This window comes from Mesitornis unicolor, unplaced genomic scaffold (genome assembly GCF_000695765.1).
Source record: "Mesitornis unicolor isolate BGI_N332 unplaced genomic scaffold, ASM69576v1 scaffold22030, whole genome shotgun sequence".
Lineage (NCBI taxonomy): Eukaryota > Metazoa > Chordata > Aves > Mesitornithiformes > Mesitornithidae > Mesitornis > Mesitornis unicolor.
In genome coordinates this window covers 20,836-41,346 of record NW_010160603.1, presented here as the reverse complement: position 1 = coordinate 41,346, position 20,511 = coordinate 20,836, and the positions used below count along the sequence as shown (strand labels likewise).

The window sequence follows — 20,511 nt, the reverse complement described above, 5'->3', positions numbered from 1 at the left end:
ATGCATGTCTCTGGTTGCCCTTTTTTACACGCAATATCTTTTCCCTAGCCCATCAAATGTATTACTTTTATCTACAGTTTGCGTCACATTTAGAGCATTCTCACGGTAGCACTGCATTAAAACAATTTTTAAAATACAGAGTAAAACTTTCAGATGTTAGGAAATAAGAAAACCAACATTACCCTGAACTGAGTCTTTCTCATACGTGCAAGGTAAGACTGTCCTTGATCTTGGTTTTTTTTGCATCTAATGCTCACTGCTTTAAGGGCTATTGAGTGGAAGATCTGTGGGAGTTTTCCTGAGTCTATTCCCTCTCTAAGCTCTGGGGAGCTCTGTGAACAGGTTGATGGAAAGGACGATTCTGACAGAGGCTGTGCTTGCGACTGCTATTTCTTCAGGTCTAGACAAGAAAAATTATAGGGATTTTTGCTTTCCAAATGCCTGACAAAGTATTTGAAGAATTATGTTTCTACGTGAATAGAGAGTATCTTAGAGAGCCCTGTGCGTAGACTATTCAATTCTAATCACATTCATTTTGGAGTTTCTGAGATATGTGCTTTTGTGTAATTTTTTAGATCAATTACAGAGGTTAATTATGCAGTTAAATATGTGCAATAGCTCTGTTACTCAAAGTTGAGATATGAAAAACATACAATGCCAACGACTGCTTATTGTTGTTTTTTCCTCTGAGACATAACAGTGATATACTTTGCTTCTGGTTGCCATGGAGGAGGGATAGTCTGGGGGTTATTTTTAATAGTGTTTATGTGCATTCTTTAATTAATACAAAGTGACTTGTAGTTTGCCTTTGGGGAGTAGGTTATAGAATGAGTTTGGTTTTTTTTTTCCTTCATTTTACTGAAATCTTGACTCTAACAGTTATTTTTTCTTACAGGGAGATGTGAATGTGGCCAATGCACTTGTTTCCCTCCAGGAGACAACAGAGTTCATGGCAAAAACTGTGAATGTGATGACCGACAGTGTGAAAATGCTGATGGTGATGTCTGTGGGGGTATGCATTCACTTAATAGAATATAATTTAATTAATATAAATCTATTATATTTATAACTTTCTGTTCCTCTGATTTTACAACATAAAGTCACTGTAGACTGCTGACATCATTGATTAATTAGAATAGATTTTAGATTTTTCTAAGAATCAAGCTTTATAAATATTGAATATTTTAGTGAATATTTATTTTAAATCTTCAGGAACACTAACAATGAAGTAGATTAGATATACCTAGTAGCATAAAGGTGAGTGCTGTAGTATATCTCAAATTCCAACAGTCTTCATTAAAGAATACAAACACTTAAAGGAAAACCTGAAAAATTAGGTAATTTTACTTTGTGTTTAGTTCTGTTGATGTTTTACTGAGAGTGTTGTATTTTATCTGAAGTTAATAATGAGCAGCAATACTTCTGAATATTTCATATTCATGGCCAGTGATATGTCTGTTTTCAAAAAAAAGTAATAAAAATATATTATGAAAGAATCTAAAATGCTTTAGATACACTGTTATAGTAATTGTACATGCAGATGGTTTATTTTAATGTTGACAGCGAAAACCTTGCTTGTTGATTTTTCAGTAATGTATGTTGGTGATAAGAAATATTTGAAGTTAGTTTTAGATATGTAAATGCATACGTGCCATATGGTATTTTAAAAACAGGTGAATAGTATTTGTCTGAAATGTTCTCTTTCTAGATTTAATTGGCTTTATTTTTAGAATTACTCTTTGATTCTTAACATTAGCAAAGTAGTTTGTATGAACAATGACATATTTTATTATATCCCTTATCTCTATGTTTTCTATATTTTCTAAGTTTCTATGTACAGGAAATATTCCTTCAAGGTCTCTGCCATGCAGAATGTAGGCATATATTGAAAATTCTAGTTCCACTTCCATTCTTTTTCACTGAAATGTCTCTTTCCACAGTTTTTGGCCAAATGTAAGAGTTTCTGTCATTGTTATCCTTTTCAGATCCTCGGTAGCCTCTGATGTTACTGATAGCTTCAGTCCTGCTCTTTAGTAACTGTCATAAGTTTTGCTTGGCTGTCATTTTCTATCCTGATAACATTTTGCACATTTCCTTTGATATATAGTATTTCTCATATCTCCCTTTTTAGGAGATTTTACCAATTTTAACCTTATTTTCTTACCTCTTCTGCAATTTATCTGTTCACAGAACTTATTAATTTTGTGCTAGTTTCATGCACATCTCTCTTCCTTTTGGGTTTGTCCATGCTTCTGTCTCAGTCTGAAACTCTTGACATCTCTTGCTGAACTGCTAATTCCTTCCTATTTCCTTCTCCTCTTCTCATTACCATTTTTCTACCACTTTTGCTACCTAGGCAATCACTGTCAGGACATAAGCCCTTGCTAGTAACTCTGGCTTCCGAGAATTGTAAACTGGACTCTGCTGAATGTGCAGGGTCTGACAGTGAACGCTGAGTGCCTGTAAAGCACAAGGAAGGAAGAACAGTGTTTTCAGAATAAATGCATGCTGAAATAAGAAATGTGAATGACAACCTAAATGATTTGAATAAGAATTGTTACTGGCCTCCTCTGACCAGCAGAGATTGATTAATAGCTTGCTTCTCAGACCAGCTGTCCCTGAGATAGTCAAAAGACATGAGGCGAAAGATGTGATAAATTAGGGTACAACTGAGTGAGACCCTATTACCATGTTCCTGCATGATTGTAGTGAGTCATTCACTTAAAAATTCAGCTGTCCATCATTACAGTACCAGGAATAGAGACATTACATCACCACAAAGACAGAGGTTGCAAGAGGACTCGGCATAGATTCCACAGCACTCTGCTATTAGAAATGGCTTAATAAAATCATAGGATCATAGAATGCTGTGGTTTGGAAGGGACATTTAAAGATCATCTGCTATGGGCTAGGACATCTTTCACTGGATCAGTTTGCTCAAAGCCCCATCTAACCAGACCTTGAACATTTCCAGTGATAGGGTCACCACAGTGTCTCTGGACAACATGTTCCAGTGTCTCAAGACCCTCATAGTAAAATATTTCTCCCTAATGCCCAATCAAAACCTACCCTCTTTCAGTTTAAAGCCATTGTCCCTTGTCCTGTCACTACAGGCCTTGGAAAAAATTTCTTTCTTTGTCTTATAAGCTTCCTTTAAGTGTTGAAAGATAGCAGTAAGGCCTCCCTGGAGCTTTCTCTTCTTCAAGCTGAGCAACCCAAGCTCTCTCACTCTTTTTTCACAGGAGAGAGGTTTCAGCCCTCTGACCATTTTTGTGTTGCTTCTCTGGGCCTGCTTTAATAGGTCCATGTCTTTCTTGTACTGGGGACCCCAGAGCTGGGTGCACTACTCTAGGTTGGGTCTCACAAGAGTGGAGTACAGGGGCAGAATCACCTCCCTCGAACTGCTTTCCAGGTCCTTCCTTTGTCTTCCCCTTCCTTTTCCTGTGTCTCTCCACAGAGACTTAATATGCTATGGCTGGAGGAGATGTCTCAAGCAGCCTTTCTGAAATTGGTATGTTCTACCTAAAGACCCGTTCTATACAGTTCAGTTTTTTTCAATGACTTAAGATTTACCAAGGTGTATTGCAGTGTTGCTCCACAGCAATATTTAATGTTTCTTTTGTTTGTTTTACTTAGTTCTTTGAGTCTTTCATGTGCAAGTGTTTTTTTTTTTCATGTGCACACATGACCAGAGAATCACAGGTTTGCCAGCACAAGTTCTTTTTTTACATATTTATGTCACTGATGTACACTGGGCTTGATATTTACTTATTTTGTATCCTGTAGAGAGATACCTCTCTCCTCTGAGTTTATGGCTGTGCTGCTGGCTGCAGATGTGTCCTGAGCTTTCTTTTTCAAGTGGTGTTTGTTCCCCTACTGTGTCCAGTCATGTTTTTCACTTGATGTCATTGTTGGCTGCTCCACTTCACTGCATTGACTGTTGTCCATTATGTTCTGTTCTCTTTCAGAACTGAGGGCAGGCAGGAAACAAAAATTCAGGACAACAATAAAGATCAATTTGAAATTGATTCTATAATGCTCTTAACTCCATTAATTTTGATTTGTTCTCTGCACCATTATTGGCCTGTGAGTTCTTGTCACAGCAAAGGAACAACCGTTGAAGGAATAAAACAGAAGCCCTTTTATGTCCTCTGCATGCTACTGGTTGGTGCAGATTATGCTGCTTAAAAACCCTACAATGAAAACAAACCCAACAGTAATAGCAAAAAAGTGGTTGAATCTCCACACAAGTTCTTCACTAGGGCTACTAGCAAAGGTTGAAACTCATAATGAGTAACTCATAGCAAAACCCTTACATATTTCTAGGGATGCTCCCACTTTGGTTTATGTACTTGAGTCTGTGCTTCATACACTGGGCCACCAATTGGATAACCAGCTTTGACAAGACATTTTAATGTTAAGTCATGGATGTTTGCACTATCCTAGACACTAAGAAACAACTAAGCCTTGATCATCTCAGTAAGCCAGTATTTTTTGGACCGTGACACATCAAAATATAATCCTAACACAGTAGGGAATCCAGTTGTGTCATGGCATGTCACATCCTGTTACTTCAAAGAGTAAATGCAGCTATATTTTTGTTTGTCTATACCAGTGCCTCTTGGTAAAAGGCATTAGTTTTTATTTGTTCAAGATTCTGGTTGTAGTATAAAGGCTTGTAAGAGCTGGAGGAGCTAAATTGTTATTGAAGGAAATGCTGAGGTAATTAGTATTTTCCTCCTTACACATGTCTGCCTTTACAACTCTCTGTCCCCTAACTGTAGAAAACTAGTGCAACAAAACTCTGCATGAGACTTTTTGGGAGGGGAAGTTAATTTTTTTTCATAAAATCCCCAAGTACATTAATTTTCACCACTCTGACACATTCTCTCATTGATTTAATTCAGTTGCATTCTCACATACACATACAAGCATCAAAGTGTCTGAATTTAAGTAATTTGGTCAGGATTACTTGTGTGTAACACACAAGATGGACAAGAGATGTCATCCATCAAGTTCTCAGTAGGTCTTTTTGTTTCATCTTGCCAACAACAAACTGGTTTTAGACAAGTCTTTTATATCCTTTAGGACTCAACAGCTAAGATGATCCTTTTGACTCACAATTTTGCATACTTTCATTTCTGTAAGTTTGAGGCAACTCTGATGCCTGTTATCTGTGCTTCCTCATTTTTGAAATTCTAAGGACAATGCTGTTCTTATTGGACTCACAAGGAAAGGAATAACACAAGTTAGGTGCTGGGTCTGTGTTGACAACCTTTGCTGTTGAGCACAGTCTTCTGCTGACAAGCCATCATGAAAGTCATGATACCACTGTTTTACAAGAGTGCAGACCACCTGGTTTTGACGAAATAATACATTACGTAGTGTTACTACTGTGAATGTGGTGTTGGTTATCAATACAGGTCATGTTTTTGATCTCGTTCTGATGATTCTTGTGATGCTTGCCTACACATTTCCATTCCTATGTCATTGACACTTAAGATTTCCAATATAAGTCTCTATATATTGGCAGAGAACAAAGGAAAAGCTGTGGTTTATAAGGTGTACATATACTTAAAGCCACAATTCCCGACTTTCAAGTGTTTTAAACTTTTACGACAGAGACAGAAGCTTCCATATCACATTCTTACAAAGGATGAAAGAATTCTAGGATTGCACCAGGACGTACAGTGGAAGTGCTCCCTCTCAAAAGGCTGGTATAACTTCCTCCTAGTTGCCATGCTTCTTTGAATATAAAGTTTTCATTACCATCCAGCCAGGATAAGTAATTTGATTCAGAGGAAGTACTATCTTTCTTTCTTTTTTGGGGGTAATATAACTATGTGCTATTGTATGGTAAAGTTATATAGCAGAAACTGTGAATTCTTTGTTATCTAAGTTCTAGGTCCATAGTGCAGAAATCACAAATAATGTTTATTTTTGTCAGCTGTTCACTGAAGCAGAAACATCATATTTTTATATAGTGTGTTCTTATGAGGTCCAATTAGACCATAACCATAAAAATGAGAGAGTTATGATTATTGATATGCTTCATTAAGCAAAGTTACGTATTAATATTATGGTGCAGTTGCTGTCAGACAATGTCATCTTTTCTTGCTCTAATGTTGTTTCACAGAAACAGAATATCTAGCACATTTATGGAACTCTCTAGTACACTTAAAATGCAAATTAGGAGAGAAAAATAATGCTAGCCTATCTCCCAGCCAAAGACAACTTTTGGCACTGACTGGTCTGAAAATTCAGAATTATGAATTCAACTCCTTTCTCTTCCATGGCTTCCCAGACTACATGAGACATCACTTCAAATTCTTCAGCTAACTTAAGTTAGGCACCTCATATGATTTCTGATCTCCATGCCTGACCCCAGCTTGGCTTCTCAGGGACAGAGGGGTGCCTGCAAAGCTGCCTTCATCATGAGGAAGTCCTTGATATGTAGGGTATGTCAAAGGGCACTAAACAACTGGATTGATCTGTAGTTTCTCTGTGGTTCCTGTTATGTTAAATTAATAGTTTATTTCCTACCCAGTAGGTTTTTCATATTTTGTACTGGAAAGCCTTCAGAGCAGGAACCGTGTTTGTTTGACCTAGGAATCTGTAATACATATAATTGCTACAGAATTTACTAGACATTGTTATATTATTTAATAGAGAATTTTGATTTGTTAGTGAAAAATGCTATTGACTCTCCTGCGGCAAAAAAAAAAAATCAAACACATGCTTACTAGGTAAAACAGGTACCCAAAAAAGAGAAAATGACTGTATTAGGTAGTTGAGAAGTCAGAGTCTACTTGGTGTAAAGCTACTGTGATTTAGGGTTTTATTTTGAAAACACTAAGTGCGAGTTAATGATTCAGTGCCTGTGTTCTTGCACTTAACTACTTCATCCTAGCTCTGAGGCACATCCAGGAGCAGCAACAGATAAATTCAAAAGGTTCAGTAGGTGTTGAATTAAATACAAAAGTGACTAATGCAGCCAGAACAGGTATTAATGTGCATGGTATATTCTGTATGAAATTAATTTGGTTTTACTTAGTTAATTTTACTTTCCTAATTTTTCTTTGAAATGCACTACAGATTTTTGTCCTGGTCACCCAGACATTTGTGCAGGTGTGTGAAAAGTTGAGACTTTACATAGGCGCACAGAGAGTGTAATTTGTTTAGCTTTTCAGATAGCAAAACACATGATTTAGGTTTGTAAAAAGATTTTTAAGTGAAACTTTCTGTTGAAATGATCAGAAAAGGAATTGCTAATGCAACAGCATTTAAATTGATTAATAGTTACTAATTTGCAAAGGCCAAAAGGGGCTTATATGTTGAGTCGTGTACATTAGGCTGTAAATAGCCATTACACTATACCCAGGCTTCCCTGAAGACTCTAAGACATGTGAAGCGCATGCCAACATCACTAGAAAGTTTGTTCCAGTAGTCATCATCCTTGTATGAAATGCTGTTTTATTTCTCAAATGAATTTGTCAATATCAGCTTTTCTCTCTTGTTCTTACTTAGTCTTCCTCTTTGAGCACCCCTATTCTAGTACCTTCAAAGAAGGTAGTTCAGATCTCGCTGAAACACTTCTTCGCTTTCTTTTTTTTTTTCCTTTTATTTTTTCCAATGGACTAAGCAGATACAGACTTCTGAAGCTGTTTCAACAGACTATTTCCTCTGCCCTTTGAATTCTCTGTTTGGAACTTTTTGGGACTCTTCCACGTTTTTCAAAATCTCTTCAAACATGGTTATCACAATGAGTTGCAGGACTTCATTGTCCATCTCATCAATGCTCTAAATGTTCTTACTAATTTCTATTCCTACTCACTTCTCTCCTGTTACATGCATATGAGGATGGCATTAGCTCTTTTCACCACAGTGTTGAAGATTTTACTGAGCTGCCTGCCTGCTGTGTTTCACAAACTGGAGCCACAGTCCACCTTTATTAGACTTGGACAATAATAACCAACCTATTATGGAAATATAACAGACAATAAGTATTTTGCATAATATTTAAATTAGGTTTCTCTAACTGCAGTTGTCACAACTGTTCCGCTTTTATGGCATTCCTCTGGCATTCAGTAAAAATAAAAATAAAATAAAAATATAAAAATAAAATAAAAATGTGATCCAGTAATGTTTTTACCAACTCTTTTTGCAGATTTGAGCAGGTTAATGAAGCCTGCTCACTTAGAAATATTTCTCCCAGATAGATGTTGTTTAATATTCTCTTATGTTAATAATATAATGGAAAGTTCTTTATCATGGTCCTGTAATAAGAAATAGAAAATCCTGTTTCTATTTAAATACAGTAAATGAAACAAATATTTTCTCTGTATTGTTCTAAATCAGGGATCCTGCATTATGCTGAAATTTTTCATATTCCTAGTATAGTTTAAAAACGTCATATTTTCCTTCCAGTTATAGATTTTTGCGTTGTTAATTTTTTTTGCTATGATGTCTGTTTTTTTCACAAAATTTTTTCTCATTTATATTTTTTGCTATCTACTTCATCCTTTCTTTGGCTGTACAACCTTCTCATTCCTAACTCATAGTTTCTCTCCACCATTAGACCTGGGTGGACTTCTCTTATTGTGGAAAAATATTGTTTGGCTATCAGATAAGTTCTTCATATAGGACAGTCAGATTCATATTTTTATAGCTGAGGATTTGTTTCCTCCATTTCTGGTTAATATTGAGGATACGATACGATACGATACGACTTTGAGAAATATGTTCTCTTGAGGTGCCAAATTTTGTTTGGGGCTGACCTCAGTTTGCTCTTTGTGAACATCATCTGGTTATCATCAGTTAGCCTATGAATAAAAGCCATCTTCCTACTGCAGTGATTACTTCTCCTTTTCCATCATGCTGGCATTCCCATGTCCTTTTTGTGTTAGCAAATGATCATGCAGGTTTTTTTGGGAACGCCAATAGAGGTTGCATGAGTAGTCCTGAACTGAGGCTTTCCACAACCACACAGTTTTATTTCCAGTCACGCTAAGAAATAATTCATCCTGGTGTCTGGTTTAATTTGGGTTGATTTGGGTTATAGCAGACCTCTGCTAGTAATCTGTCACAGCTCTCTCTGCTGCTGCATTCATATTTCACATTAAAATTGTGGTTCTTTGATTTATTGATAATTCTAAACAGAGTGACAGTATCTTTAACATAATCTTTTTCTCTCCTTTGCCTCTCCTCCATCAGTCTTTCTTCTTGATTGAAGATTAATGTTTAAAACATTCTGTCATATATTTACATGTTCATTAACACAGATTTTCATGAGTATCTATAGTCTCAGATCTATTGCAATATGCAATTTGTTAGTGACTTTAAGTAGTTTACATTAAATTTGAATTGATGATAGACCAACACTTTCAGTAAATCTACTTAATCTGAAGAGCTAAATAAGTAATTTATTGTGTTAGCCAATTTAGTTGGCCTGGACTTCTTCAATTAGAGACTTTTCCCCCCCTTTGCTCTATGATGGCTTTATTCTTGAATTTTATTTTCCTCTATGGAGGGCATTATAATCTGATCTAAAAGGACCTATGAGCAAGAGCAGCACCTTTTGTTTGAGAATCCGGGGTTCATTGGCATGAAACTGGGACACTTTGAATGTAATTTGGATATTACATTCAACTGAAAGCAGATGCTTATAATGTTTTGACCTTTATTTTGGTCAGCTTGTTTGGACATCTTCAAACAAATGCAAAGAGCCTCTGCAAGGAGTATATAACACAGCTAAACCCTGTAAAGCAGTTTTTCACAGGCCAGCACACACAGAAGATGGCTAGGAGTTAATAAACACTGGGCTAAGCACTTGTGTACTGACCACTCTGATGGATGAGGCACCCAAAGAGCTGCAGCTGCCCAAGCTGGTGACATCTAAAAGTAAATATTATTTTGGTAAAATGGATTACTTGAGACAAAAGAATCCTTTATATTTTGAGGATTTATATGGCATAAAGGAGGAGAGGAATGGTCATCTCAGACAAATGTGTGTCAAAATTTTATGTGGTAAACTGTAAACTCTGCTGTAAATTCATAGATTATTCATTACCTTTTTATTTGACTTGTTTAAAGGCTTTACAGACATGATTAGTCTCTACATTCTCTAAATTATAATGACTATAAAAGAAAAATTATACAAAATTATTTTCTCAGTGAAATCAGCATGGATTTCTTACTATTCACTGCTAAAATGAGTACAAGTATCTGTATCTCCACAAATAATTTTCTAACACTGACATCCAGTTGTATATTTTACTCTTCAGTGGTTGAGCTATTCTCAAGTCTAATCTGTATGTTACTAATTAAAAATAAATAAGGCAGATTAAAATGCTGTGATAGAAGCTTAGATACAGCAAGTTAATATAGACAGTTGCATGCCATCTACCCAGAAGGAGCATATGAGAACGTATATACGCTTGTTTTCTACCTCTTGTGTTTTGATTTGTGGTATAGGTGTTCTAGGCTAACACAGAAGCTAAAGTAGCATCAGGCTTCTATTGTTGCTAGTTATTAAGTGCATATATGTAAATTTGTAATTGCTGAATGTCACTTGCAGAAGAGGGTAGAAAGGCAGTCATAATAAGGCTGCATCATTGTTACTGAACATTTAAAGTTATATAGGTAATAAGATAAAAAAGGATTAATAGACAGTCTGGGATACAAAAGTTATTCTGAATGTTTAGATTGCTGTAAATTACAGCTCCAAGCCTTTAGATCTTCCAGTATTTTCTAATTTAAATTAGTAATTTATTTGGCCATCAGCAAAATATTAAGGAATTCCACTTATAGAATAAACTACAAGGTTTGTCTCTCCTTTGGGCTTCTACCAGTGCTGCCTCCCAGTTTACGTCAGGTTGCACTGGTGCCTCATGAGAAGTCCACAAATCAGAAAAGCCAAATTGCTCGTTTGTTTTTCTGCATCCTACAGCTGAGTGCTTTGCCAGATACTCCTACTGCTTGTTCCCTTCTACCCAGCCCATGCTCCCAAATTATCTCAGTCCTCTCGTCTCCGTTCTCTTGCCCTACATAGCAGGTAGGATGGCGAAAAAAGTCACTAGTATGTATAATTTTCTTCTTTTAAGCCCAGTAAACTGATTAGCTAAGGAATGACCTTCTCTGCTGCAGAAATATTATTCAGGGTTGAAAGATGAAATTCTGTCTTGGAGACATTTCTTACTTTTTTATTTTATTTTGCATTTCTGTATTCTTTTCTGCACTTGTCATTTTTACCTTCTTCCTCACCAGCAGGTTTTCCATTCAGTTTATTATTCAACATATTTTCCTTTGTTATTAATAAATAATTCTAAAAAATTTTTTTTAAAAAAACCAACCCAAAACCAAAAACATTGATTATAGCTTCTAGGATCTGTGTTTGACCCACATTCTAGACTTTCTTTGACCTTTCCCTCACTTGCCGTTCCCTGCCCTTATTTCCTTAATGTCTTGAGTGTATTCCTCTCCACTTGCCCCCTATTTTATGTTATTTTTTTCTCATTTCTCTTTTCTTGCTGTCCTTTCATTTCTCCCTATTCTCCCTCCTTATTAGTAATATTCCTTTGATAGCTATGTCCTTGCTACTGTATTCCTATTCTGTCTGTCCATCTTCCCTCTCATTCAAGCGCTTTGTCTTGATCTGGGAATTGAAATCTATGTGTCCCTTTGGAGAGAGCCCACCATGGTATCTTGCCCATTTTTCTTTTCAGGTCTCTTCCTCCTTCCTGCTCCTCCCTCAACATTTCAGTACTGTACCAGAGGTGAAAATGTCAAACCTTTCAAACTGCTGAGCTTGGATAGCTACGTCTGGAGAAGAGATACAAAGAGAAAATAGGATGTTGTTAGGGTGATGAGAGGAACTCTTTGCAGGCTGACAGTTGGGTTTACATTCAACCAATTTTAGCAATTTCATGGGACCCTGGGGGAATGATCTTCATTCTGTACTGTGTGAGTTTATCTGTGGATTAGGGAGCATCCCATAAAGTTGAGCTGATGCCGAGCTTTTTGAATGAGGAAAGCCATGCCTGTGCTTTTCCTACACGTCACAAGGGCACCCTGTTTAACAGAAGAAAAGAATTGAGGAAGACCACTCTGCCAGGAAGCTGTGCTGTCCATCTATCGTCTGTCTATCCCACGACACACACTTTACGCTGAAGAGGTGTGAAGATGACCTCAGTTGTGACTGCAGTCACTTCCTTCTGCTTGTTTTGCTCATAATCAGCCTTGGTGTCGTTACAGGCCATGGTATCTGCTCATGCAGCCGATGCATTTGCCAGGACGGGTGGTTTGGAAAGTTGTGTCAGCATTCAAGGAAGTGCAACATGACGGAGGAGGAGAGCAGGAGTCTCTGCGAGTCAGCGGATGGCGTATTATGCTCGGGGAAGGGTAAGAACTGCCAGCTGAGCTACTGCATGTCAGTGCCCCAACAGTGGAAAATGATCATTTTCTGGAAGAATGATGTGCATGGCAGTGGGTTATTGTTTACTATCTCTTTGTTTCAAAGACACCTATTATTCAAAGGATGTTGTATTTGGCTCTGTAATGCACTTATGTCCATTTTGTCAAACACCCATCACAGCTATACATGTTTAGCAGCATTGCTCTCCTATGCAATTGGTTAATAGCATATAATTTCCTGTATGTGTTTCTGATGGTCTGTGTTGAACATCTGTACATTATAAACTGTTAGTGCTCCATCCAGTCTGAGGGATGTTAGACTACTGCACTACCTGCAGTAACACTGCAGTGGGCAAGATGGCAAATGTCTAATCTCAGGCAACAGCAAGTAGAGAAGAGTGTTTAACAGCAACATTTGGTGCACTTAATCAACCCCCTTCCCAACACAGCAGCAAAGGAAAGATAGATGTCTGCAGCCCCCACCGCAGAATCCCACAAACTCGCTCAGTTACAAATTTTTATTCAGATGATTGCATCAGCTTCAGCCCAGCTATAAAATATTGCCATAGGGAGGAATAAAATTTAGAAAAACTTGATAATTATCTGAAATTTTTCTCCGAGGTTCTTATTTTGCAGTCTTTCAGAGTAGGAAACTGCATTACTGGAAAACGGGCTTTTTAGCTCCCCCATAGTGTAAGTTGCCTTTTTTTAATACAATATGTCTGAAGGAGAATAGACAAAAAATGGGTAGTGAAGCTGGCTGTAGGCTAGAATGCATTCCCTCTAGACTGGATATGCCATTTCCTCCGTTTCTGTTTCCCTTGCATAGACCCTGCTAGCTGGAAAAAACCGTTTAGGAGTCTTCTACATCAGGCAGATTTCCAGTTGTCCCTTTGGTAGCTTTTACTTCAGAGCAAGGGAAGTCTGAATGGGATTTCTAGCCTGGCCTTGTTCCATCCACACTATTACTTATCAGAATTCTTTTCCCCTGCACCATTTTATTTTGGGGTTTTTTACCCCCTTAGTAGTCACAATGTCATAGAAAATGAGGAAGTTGCACTGTTTCTGTATTTAAGCGAATATGCTTAAAATCAATGAAATGTACTATATAAAATTCTAAATAAATATAAAAATGAACAATTATGTTGAATTTTAAAATATTTCTATTATCTGCTACCTTTTTGTATGGATGGCTGAGAGCTAATTATTCCAGCCTGGGGGTCTTACTCTGAGAACAATTAACTTTGAGCACGTGTATCAAGGTTACAATTTACTCTGAGGCTTTGGGAGCAGATAATCTAGCAGGAACTTGGAGAGACATTGAGGATTTTTTTCCCTCTGTTGACTGTGTTGCCCAGTGGGTGCTTTAGGATCTGGTTGCTGATGTAGGTTGGAGCAGCCTGAAAGTTGCTCTAGGTTGTAACCAGCTGCAGGCAGGTCGTGCTTAGAAACCTGGCTGCACAAATGGAGGCTCCACAGGCCCAGATTTTCTAAGGTAGTAGCACACTGCTGAACAGCATTTACTTTTTATGGGAATTACAAACCTGACCCTAAATCCATATTCAGCAACACTGGTGGGTTCTATTTTTTAAGTTTCTTCAGCCTCCAAGCAACAGTATGCTTCCACTGTGACAGAAAGTTGCCTTGAAGACAGTCAATATAATAAACTGTGTCAAATTAGATGCTATAGCAGCTTTATTTTGGAAACAGCTGGTTGTATGTAAGTGCTTGTCCTGGCAGAGAGATACCTACATAACTTCCAGAAGTGTGTGGTCCAGTGAACATCCAAGGAGGTTACTGTCTCCTGCCCCTTCTCTAAGTAGGATGGGAATCACAAGCAAAAACAGTCTAATTACTTGTAACTTTTGTTTTTATGCTTACCTTTTTTTTTCCCCTCTAATTTTTTTTTAGGCAAATCTATTATTGATGCTTAAATATGTATCTGGAAATCGTATCTTACTGGGTACCCATACTTCACAATGTTCTTCATAGCCAGTGTGACTGGCACTATCCAGAGGCCAAAATCACAAATTGTTCTTTCTGTTTCATTATATTGAGCCATAAACAAAAATTGTGGGTCAAATAAAAGGGAATTTAGAACCCTTGCACTAATGGTGGTTATTCTGACTTTGCTGGAAAACTAGCCAAGATATGCAAGCGCTATAATGGACTAAGGGAGCTTGAGTTTCTGTAAGTCGGGTTTAATAGACTGTAAAGAGTCCTGGTTTTCAGCAGATAACTGCTGAACACTTTCAGAAAATTACACTCTGCTAATAGAAGCAAAGTTGGACATCCACGTTCCCAGGCTGTTTTCAAAATCTTGGCTCGCTGACTATGCCACCTGTAGTAAAAGCTCTTCCCAAGGAAAACAGCAACACCCACCACGCTGCTGCCTCCCTGGCAGTGACTGTAGGGCTGCAGATGGCGACTGTAACGGTGCAGGACGTGAGCTCGGTAATGAGCCAAATCCCATCCGAGAGGATCTGGCCGGGATCCCAGGGAACACCCTGCAACTCATTAGACTCGTTTTAATTAAACTGAGGAGCCTCCCAGAGCAGCATGCTCTGTGCAGGGAAAAGACTTGATACGTTCATCGTTCCTAACAGATTTTACATTATGGAGCCTGATCTTCCTTGGTTGAATTGGTGTTAAATTTGCTGCATCTTATGCAAATAGTGGGCATCCATCAACAACAGCATCAGTGCTTGCTTATGCAGCATCACTTCAGGTTTCTTATTAATGTCATGCTCTTATTAACAGCTTTAATTTCACTAAAATTCTTACACTATTTGTCTTTATTTCAGCTGTTGGTACCTTGTAGCTTGTATAAACAGAGACATTCAGTGTAAATTACCCTCAAGTATGTCTTAGTGTAGCTCTTATACAGCCACCATGCAATATGTATGCTATCCTCCACTGCCTCTTTATACAGTGGCATTCCTATCTTTGTAGGTAATGTCAGTATTTTCTGTGCCTATCTCTTAGTAAGCAATACTCACAACTCACAGAAAAAGTAGATGCTTAACCAAATACTCCCATCTCCAAATGTTCCAATCACTAGGTCTTCCTGTATATATTTATGTGTTCAACATGCTATAAGTTAAACCAGCATTTATTTAAAATTAGGCAATGATTTAATTTTTGTCAACTTACAACAAACACTAAATTACTTATGTTTTTAATTAAAAAATCAGGTGCTCTGCTGATGCTGCTCTGAAGTTTTAAAGAATTAAGTTTGAGTGATCGGAATCACTTCGGTATTTGTGGGAAAAACCTGGGGAAAATTGGTTGATATCAACAGGTCCACATTTTTTCAAAAAATGTGTATTTGAATTTTTACATGGATATTATTCAGAGCTCACTGAAAGGAATAAAAAGCATCTTTTTATATACATTGGCTCAGGCCCTATTAAGTAACCCATTAATTCTGTTGAAGTTATATTCTGACATAAATAAGCTTCCTTCTATATATTTTTCTTTAACATTGCATTAAACAAATTGGTGACTTTGTAGTGAAATAATTCTGGAAATATTGCAAGCTGGTGGGATTTTCCACAGCATCTAACTCATTTATAAGCATGTTCTGTCAAAAGTCGACAGCTTCTTTCATGACTTTTTTTTAAAAAAATCTCTATACCCTATGATCAAAAACTATGTGTGTATTCTTTTTTATAATTTCTTTTTTTGTTGAGATTTTTTGTATTGATTTGTGCTGTAACCAGTTCTTTGGGTTAGGTCCACAAAAGGATTTTGGCTCAGCAGTTACTAAGCACCCAACCTTGGCATTAAAGTGTCTGAACTCTGTATATGGTCAGGCAGCTGAAGATGGGCTCTGAAAAAGCCAGCTCTCTTCATCCAGGTATTGGGATCAACCAGGAAGAATTGCCACTTCCTGGTGGCATTTCTAGTTGCAGCCAGGCCTCTCTCATGCCCTTCTCAGGCTTCAGGTTTCCTGAAACATCACTGCCTGGGGTCACCCATCCCTGTCTAGGTTTCAGAGCCATGAACCGTCTCCTGAAGGCAGGGATGTCTCTGAGTCTTCTTTTAAAGGGAGGTTTCTGGTGCTACTCCAGTTTTCAGTGGGTTACGTTATCACCTGAATGTCACCATAAAGTCCCTCCTTTGCCTGTAGGGGTGCAACCTGACAGCTCTGAGGACGAGGGGAGTGGCATATTCCCAACAAGGGACATTGGAGGACTCTGCAGAAATGAGCAAAATGCACAAACTGGCCTTAGAAGGTGGAGCAACTTCATTTGTGATGATGAGGATTTTGGGAGTCTAAATGTTATTCTTAGGCACCTCTGGTCTTTTGTGGTCTCATCCTTAAAAGATTTAGATGAGGAGGGCCATTTTCTTCCCGAGTACAATTTTCTGGCCTTCAGTAACAGTGGTCAGAGACAATTTGAGCTTTTCTATTTAAGAAAAAAAACAACCCAAAACCCCCGAACAGTTACTGGGAAGAGTAGCCGTGATTGTAGGTCTCTGAAACCAAAGGAAAGCTTCAAAATGTTTGTCCTGATTAAGTGAAATAGCAGAATAAAAGCATTAGTAGTAAAGTCCCACCATAGTCTAGCTCAGCCCAAAAGAATCCTTTTATTCAAAAAGCTCTTAACTTGATTATTTTCTTTTATACAATAGCCTCTTAGGCAGCAATTTTGTTCATATGCATACGTGTGTATGTGCACATGTGTGTGTCTGGGGATGTTATTTTGTAGTCTGAAAATGCCAGTGCTCCTTGACTGCAAGTAATAATTTTTGTGATTTCAGGTTCCTGCCACTGTGGAAAGTGCATCTGCTCACCGCGGGAATGGTACATTTCGGGCGATTTCTGTGAATGCGATGACAGAGACTGTGACAAACACGATGGTCTCATTTGCACAGGTGCGGTACAAGCGAATGCTTAATTGCTTTAAGAAACAAACTGTGTTGATGGGATTTATGTTAGACAAAACCCAGCTTCTTTGTTCTCTACTGACACAGGAAGTGTATTTGCTGGTTATTTAAACCTGCTATAATTGTCTCATCATGCAGCGTGATAATCAACTTAAGGTTTCAAAACAACAGTTGAAAGCCTGAGTATGAATTTAAATAAGCAAGCCAGCTATGAAATCCATCAGCAGTTTTCACTGTAATAAACTGCAAGTTACTGCTTTTTGGCAAAGGGTGTACAGTGTCAGCATTGCGATCCTGAGTTTTCTTTAACTTTTATTCTCTTAGTGGACTTCCTATGGGTGTAATGCGTTTAAGTCACAGACAAAATTCACTTGTCTGATGATCTTTGGTAGGTGAGAGGCAGAGCTGTGTGGGTTGAACGGAGCTTCCTGGCAATCAGACAATTCTCAGTGGAAGGCTGAAATACCTGGCAGTTTTTCTTAGGATGTGATGGCTGGTGATTAAAGTGGCTTCACCTTAACATTGTCTGAGAGTTGGGGTGGCAGAGCAGATAGAGATGGGCAGGCTGCCAGCAAACCCTCCTGACAAATCTAGTGACAAGAAACAACATGGGAATTGCTAAATTAACTCGCTGGCTGCTTCCTGTTACAAATCTTAATTTTAGAAAAATCTTTTGCTGAGCAATTATTAGATGTGGAGAAAATGTGCAAGCCAATTAGAGTGGGAGGGCTGACAGTAGTAAATTGTGTCTTCCAGCTACCCCTATTAGCAAAGGTCCTTTTCTGGGGGTGAGTAGCCAGTATAGAGGCAGCAGGAGCCTTATATGCAGCTGCAGTAGCTGTTCACGGATCTTCATAAAGTCCATAGGAAGAGGAGCTCACAATGGAAACCCAGGCTGTAGAGGTGTCAAGCTGAGCACTCAGGAGTCATAAAAAATATTGAAATAAAATGAAAATATGGGTCTCTACTTTATGTCTCCCTTCTGCAAAACAGAGCTAGCACATTTTTCATCTAATAGAGAGTTTGAGATATTATTTATTTATATAGCACTTCTGAGAGTTTAGGTTGAAAGTTTTTAATGTTCAGAGTGATGTCTTTATCACTATTCTGTTTGTAACTTTTTATGTATTTTTATTCCTGCATAATAGTTAAAAGTAATCTTGTTTTTCCTTGTACCTGGAGGTACAGTGTGAACACAGCCTCAAGAGCTGGGTACAAATAGTGGTGGCATAATTACAATATTTGCATCTCTGCTGATGGGTTTATTGGGAGAATGCTATTAATGCTTTCTAAGTGTAGGTTTGGGGTGGCTTCTTAATGCAATGGTAACAGTAATTGCTTCCTTCCAGAGGAAAAAAAAAAAAGAGTGTGGAGAGGGAACAATAAAGGAACAATGCAACTGCTTGAGCATGGCGTTTTACTTCCCATAAAACACATTTTAGTGTAGTACATTTCAATTATGATAATTGTCCTTTATTCATTCTGTTCTAGGCAATGGTGTTTGTAGCTGTGGAAACTGTGAGTGCTGGGAAGGATGGACTGGAAATGCTTGTGAAATCTGGCTGGGGAGAGAATACCCTTAACAAAGCACATCAAAGACTGAGGGTTTTGTGGGGTTTGTTTGTTTGTTTGTTTGTTTCTTCTTTAGGCTGCTGGGACATTTAATTGCAGGGGTATTCAGTGTTTAGGTGTGGGTGTGCATTCCAGAACACTCAGCTGAGGGCCTGCCTCTTAAAGAAATGCATGACAAAACTAAAATAATAAAAAAAAATCACTTGGGAGCAGGATGGTGCAAGCTCTACAAGGTGAAGTCATAAAATACCAGCCCTGTGGAACTTCTCCGGAGTATTTTGGTAAATTCAGTGGGACTGAGATTACGCCCATAATGCCTATTTCTTTAGCAAACTTTGGAAAAGGCGTAAGAAAGCAACAGTATTCCTGTAGAAGAATAGCACTAGTTGAAAATTTGTCAAATAATTAATTTGTTTAATTTGATGGTGTTTGGAAAATACACTGTTTGGTCCTTTTCTCTTTCTAACAATCCTGATTATACATCAGGTCATAAATTGAGAGAAGCTGTAAAGAAGCTTATAAAAACATTAATTAATTTGGGGGGAGTCAAAGAATTGTATAGGTATAAATAAGGTCCAATTACCCAACAACCACTGACTGAAGACCCAAAATGTTTGAACAAACCCTTGTCCACAAAAGAAGTACTTAGTTTCTGTGGTTACTGTGTCAGTAGATTGGTTATCTAGTCTACATACTATGATACTTTCAAATACATAACCTATGGAGTATAAAGAATGAAACTAATAAAGATATAAATGTATGATTAGCTATTCTGAATATGTATCCTGCAACCCATATGTACTTTTATCATACTGTTCTATGTATGTGCAGTTGCATAGTCCTCTTAAAAGTAAAGCAAATGAAAATTTGTTATACTGATAACTTTTAGGATGACAATTTTGTATGCTATTAGAAATTACTGTTTGGAACAGATTGTACTGTCACACATGGCATTCACTGAATTTAACTGCTTTTATAGAAGTGAGGAGCCCGAAGGTCAACTGACTTGAAAAATCAACTATTCTATGCAGTAGCCTGGTCTTGGTCAAAGGTGTTCAGGCAAAAGCAACAAAGTAATTAAAGTTTTAAAAGAGTAAATACAAACAAAGCAGTGGTATGAACAAAAATTTTATTTTTATTTTCCAATGGTGAAATGCTGCTCAGTGTGAAATTCACATTGAGTTATGAACGATGCACAACTATTGGGACTTCCCTAACTTATTTACATATGAATCTCTTTTTTTTTTTTTAATACATGTAGATTTGGCAGCCCTTGAATTCTTTAAAGCAAAAAATATACATACAATTAAGTTTCAAAAGTCGTTACATTTTGTGAAACCATGATTGGGTGAGAAATTTCTTAAATGGTTGGAAAATATTTCTTTTTAATACCAAACTGTAACATTGTGATTTAGGTGCCAAGGTCCTGATTTTTTAAGAGGTACATGACTCAGAAATAAGAGAACTATATATCAACCAAAAAAGTTGTATTTCCATTATTAGTCTAGAAATTAATTTTCTTCTAGACAGGACAATTTTGAAATAGGAAAATACAATGGTGCAGAACATGTAATAGAATGCAAAAAATTAGATGAATTTATTAAATCACTTTTATTATTCCCCATTCCCATTTAG

General features: G+C 37.5%; 1 protein-coding gene across 1 annotated transcript; it reads left to right on the top strand.

Annotated features, from left to right (window-relative positions):
- Positions 1–895: 895 nt before the first annotated feature.
- Positions 896–18,887, top strand: LOC104545333 (integrin beta-like protein 1; the record flags this gene model as incomplete). The annotated part of the gene is made up of 4 exons (XM_010190449.1): positions 896–1,012; positions 12,253–12,399; positions 17,179–17,292; positions 18,796–18,887. Coding segments are annotated over 4 exons (470 nt in total), but the record flags the coding sequence as incomplete, so codon positions are not given.
- Between the last annotated feature and the right edge of the window lie 1,624 nt (positions 18,888–20,511).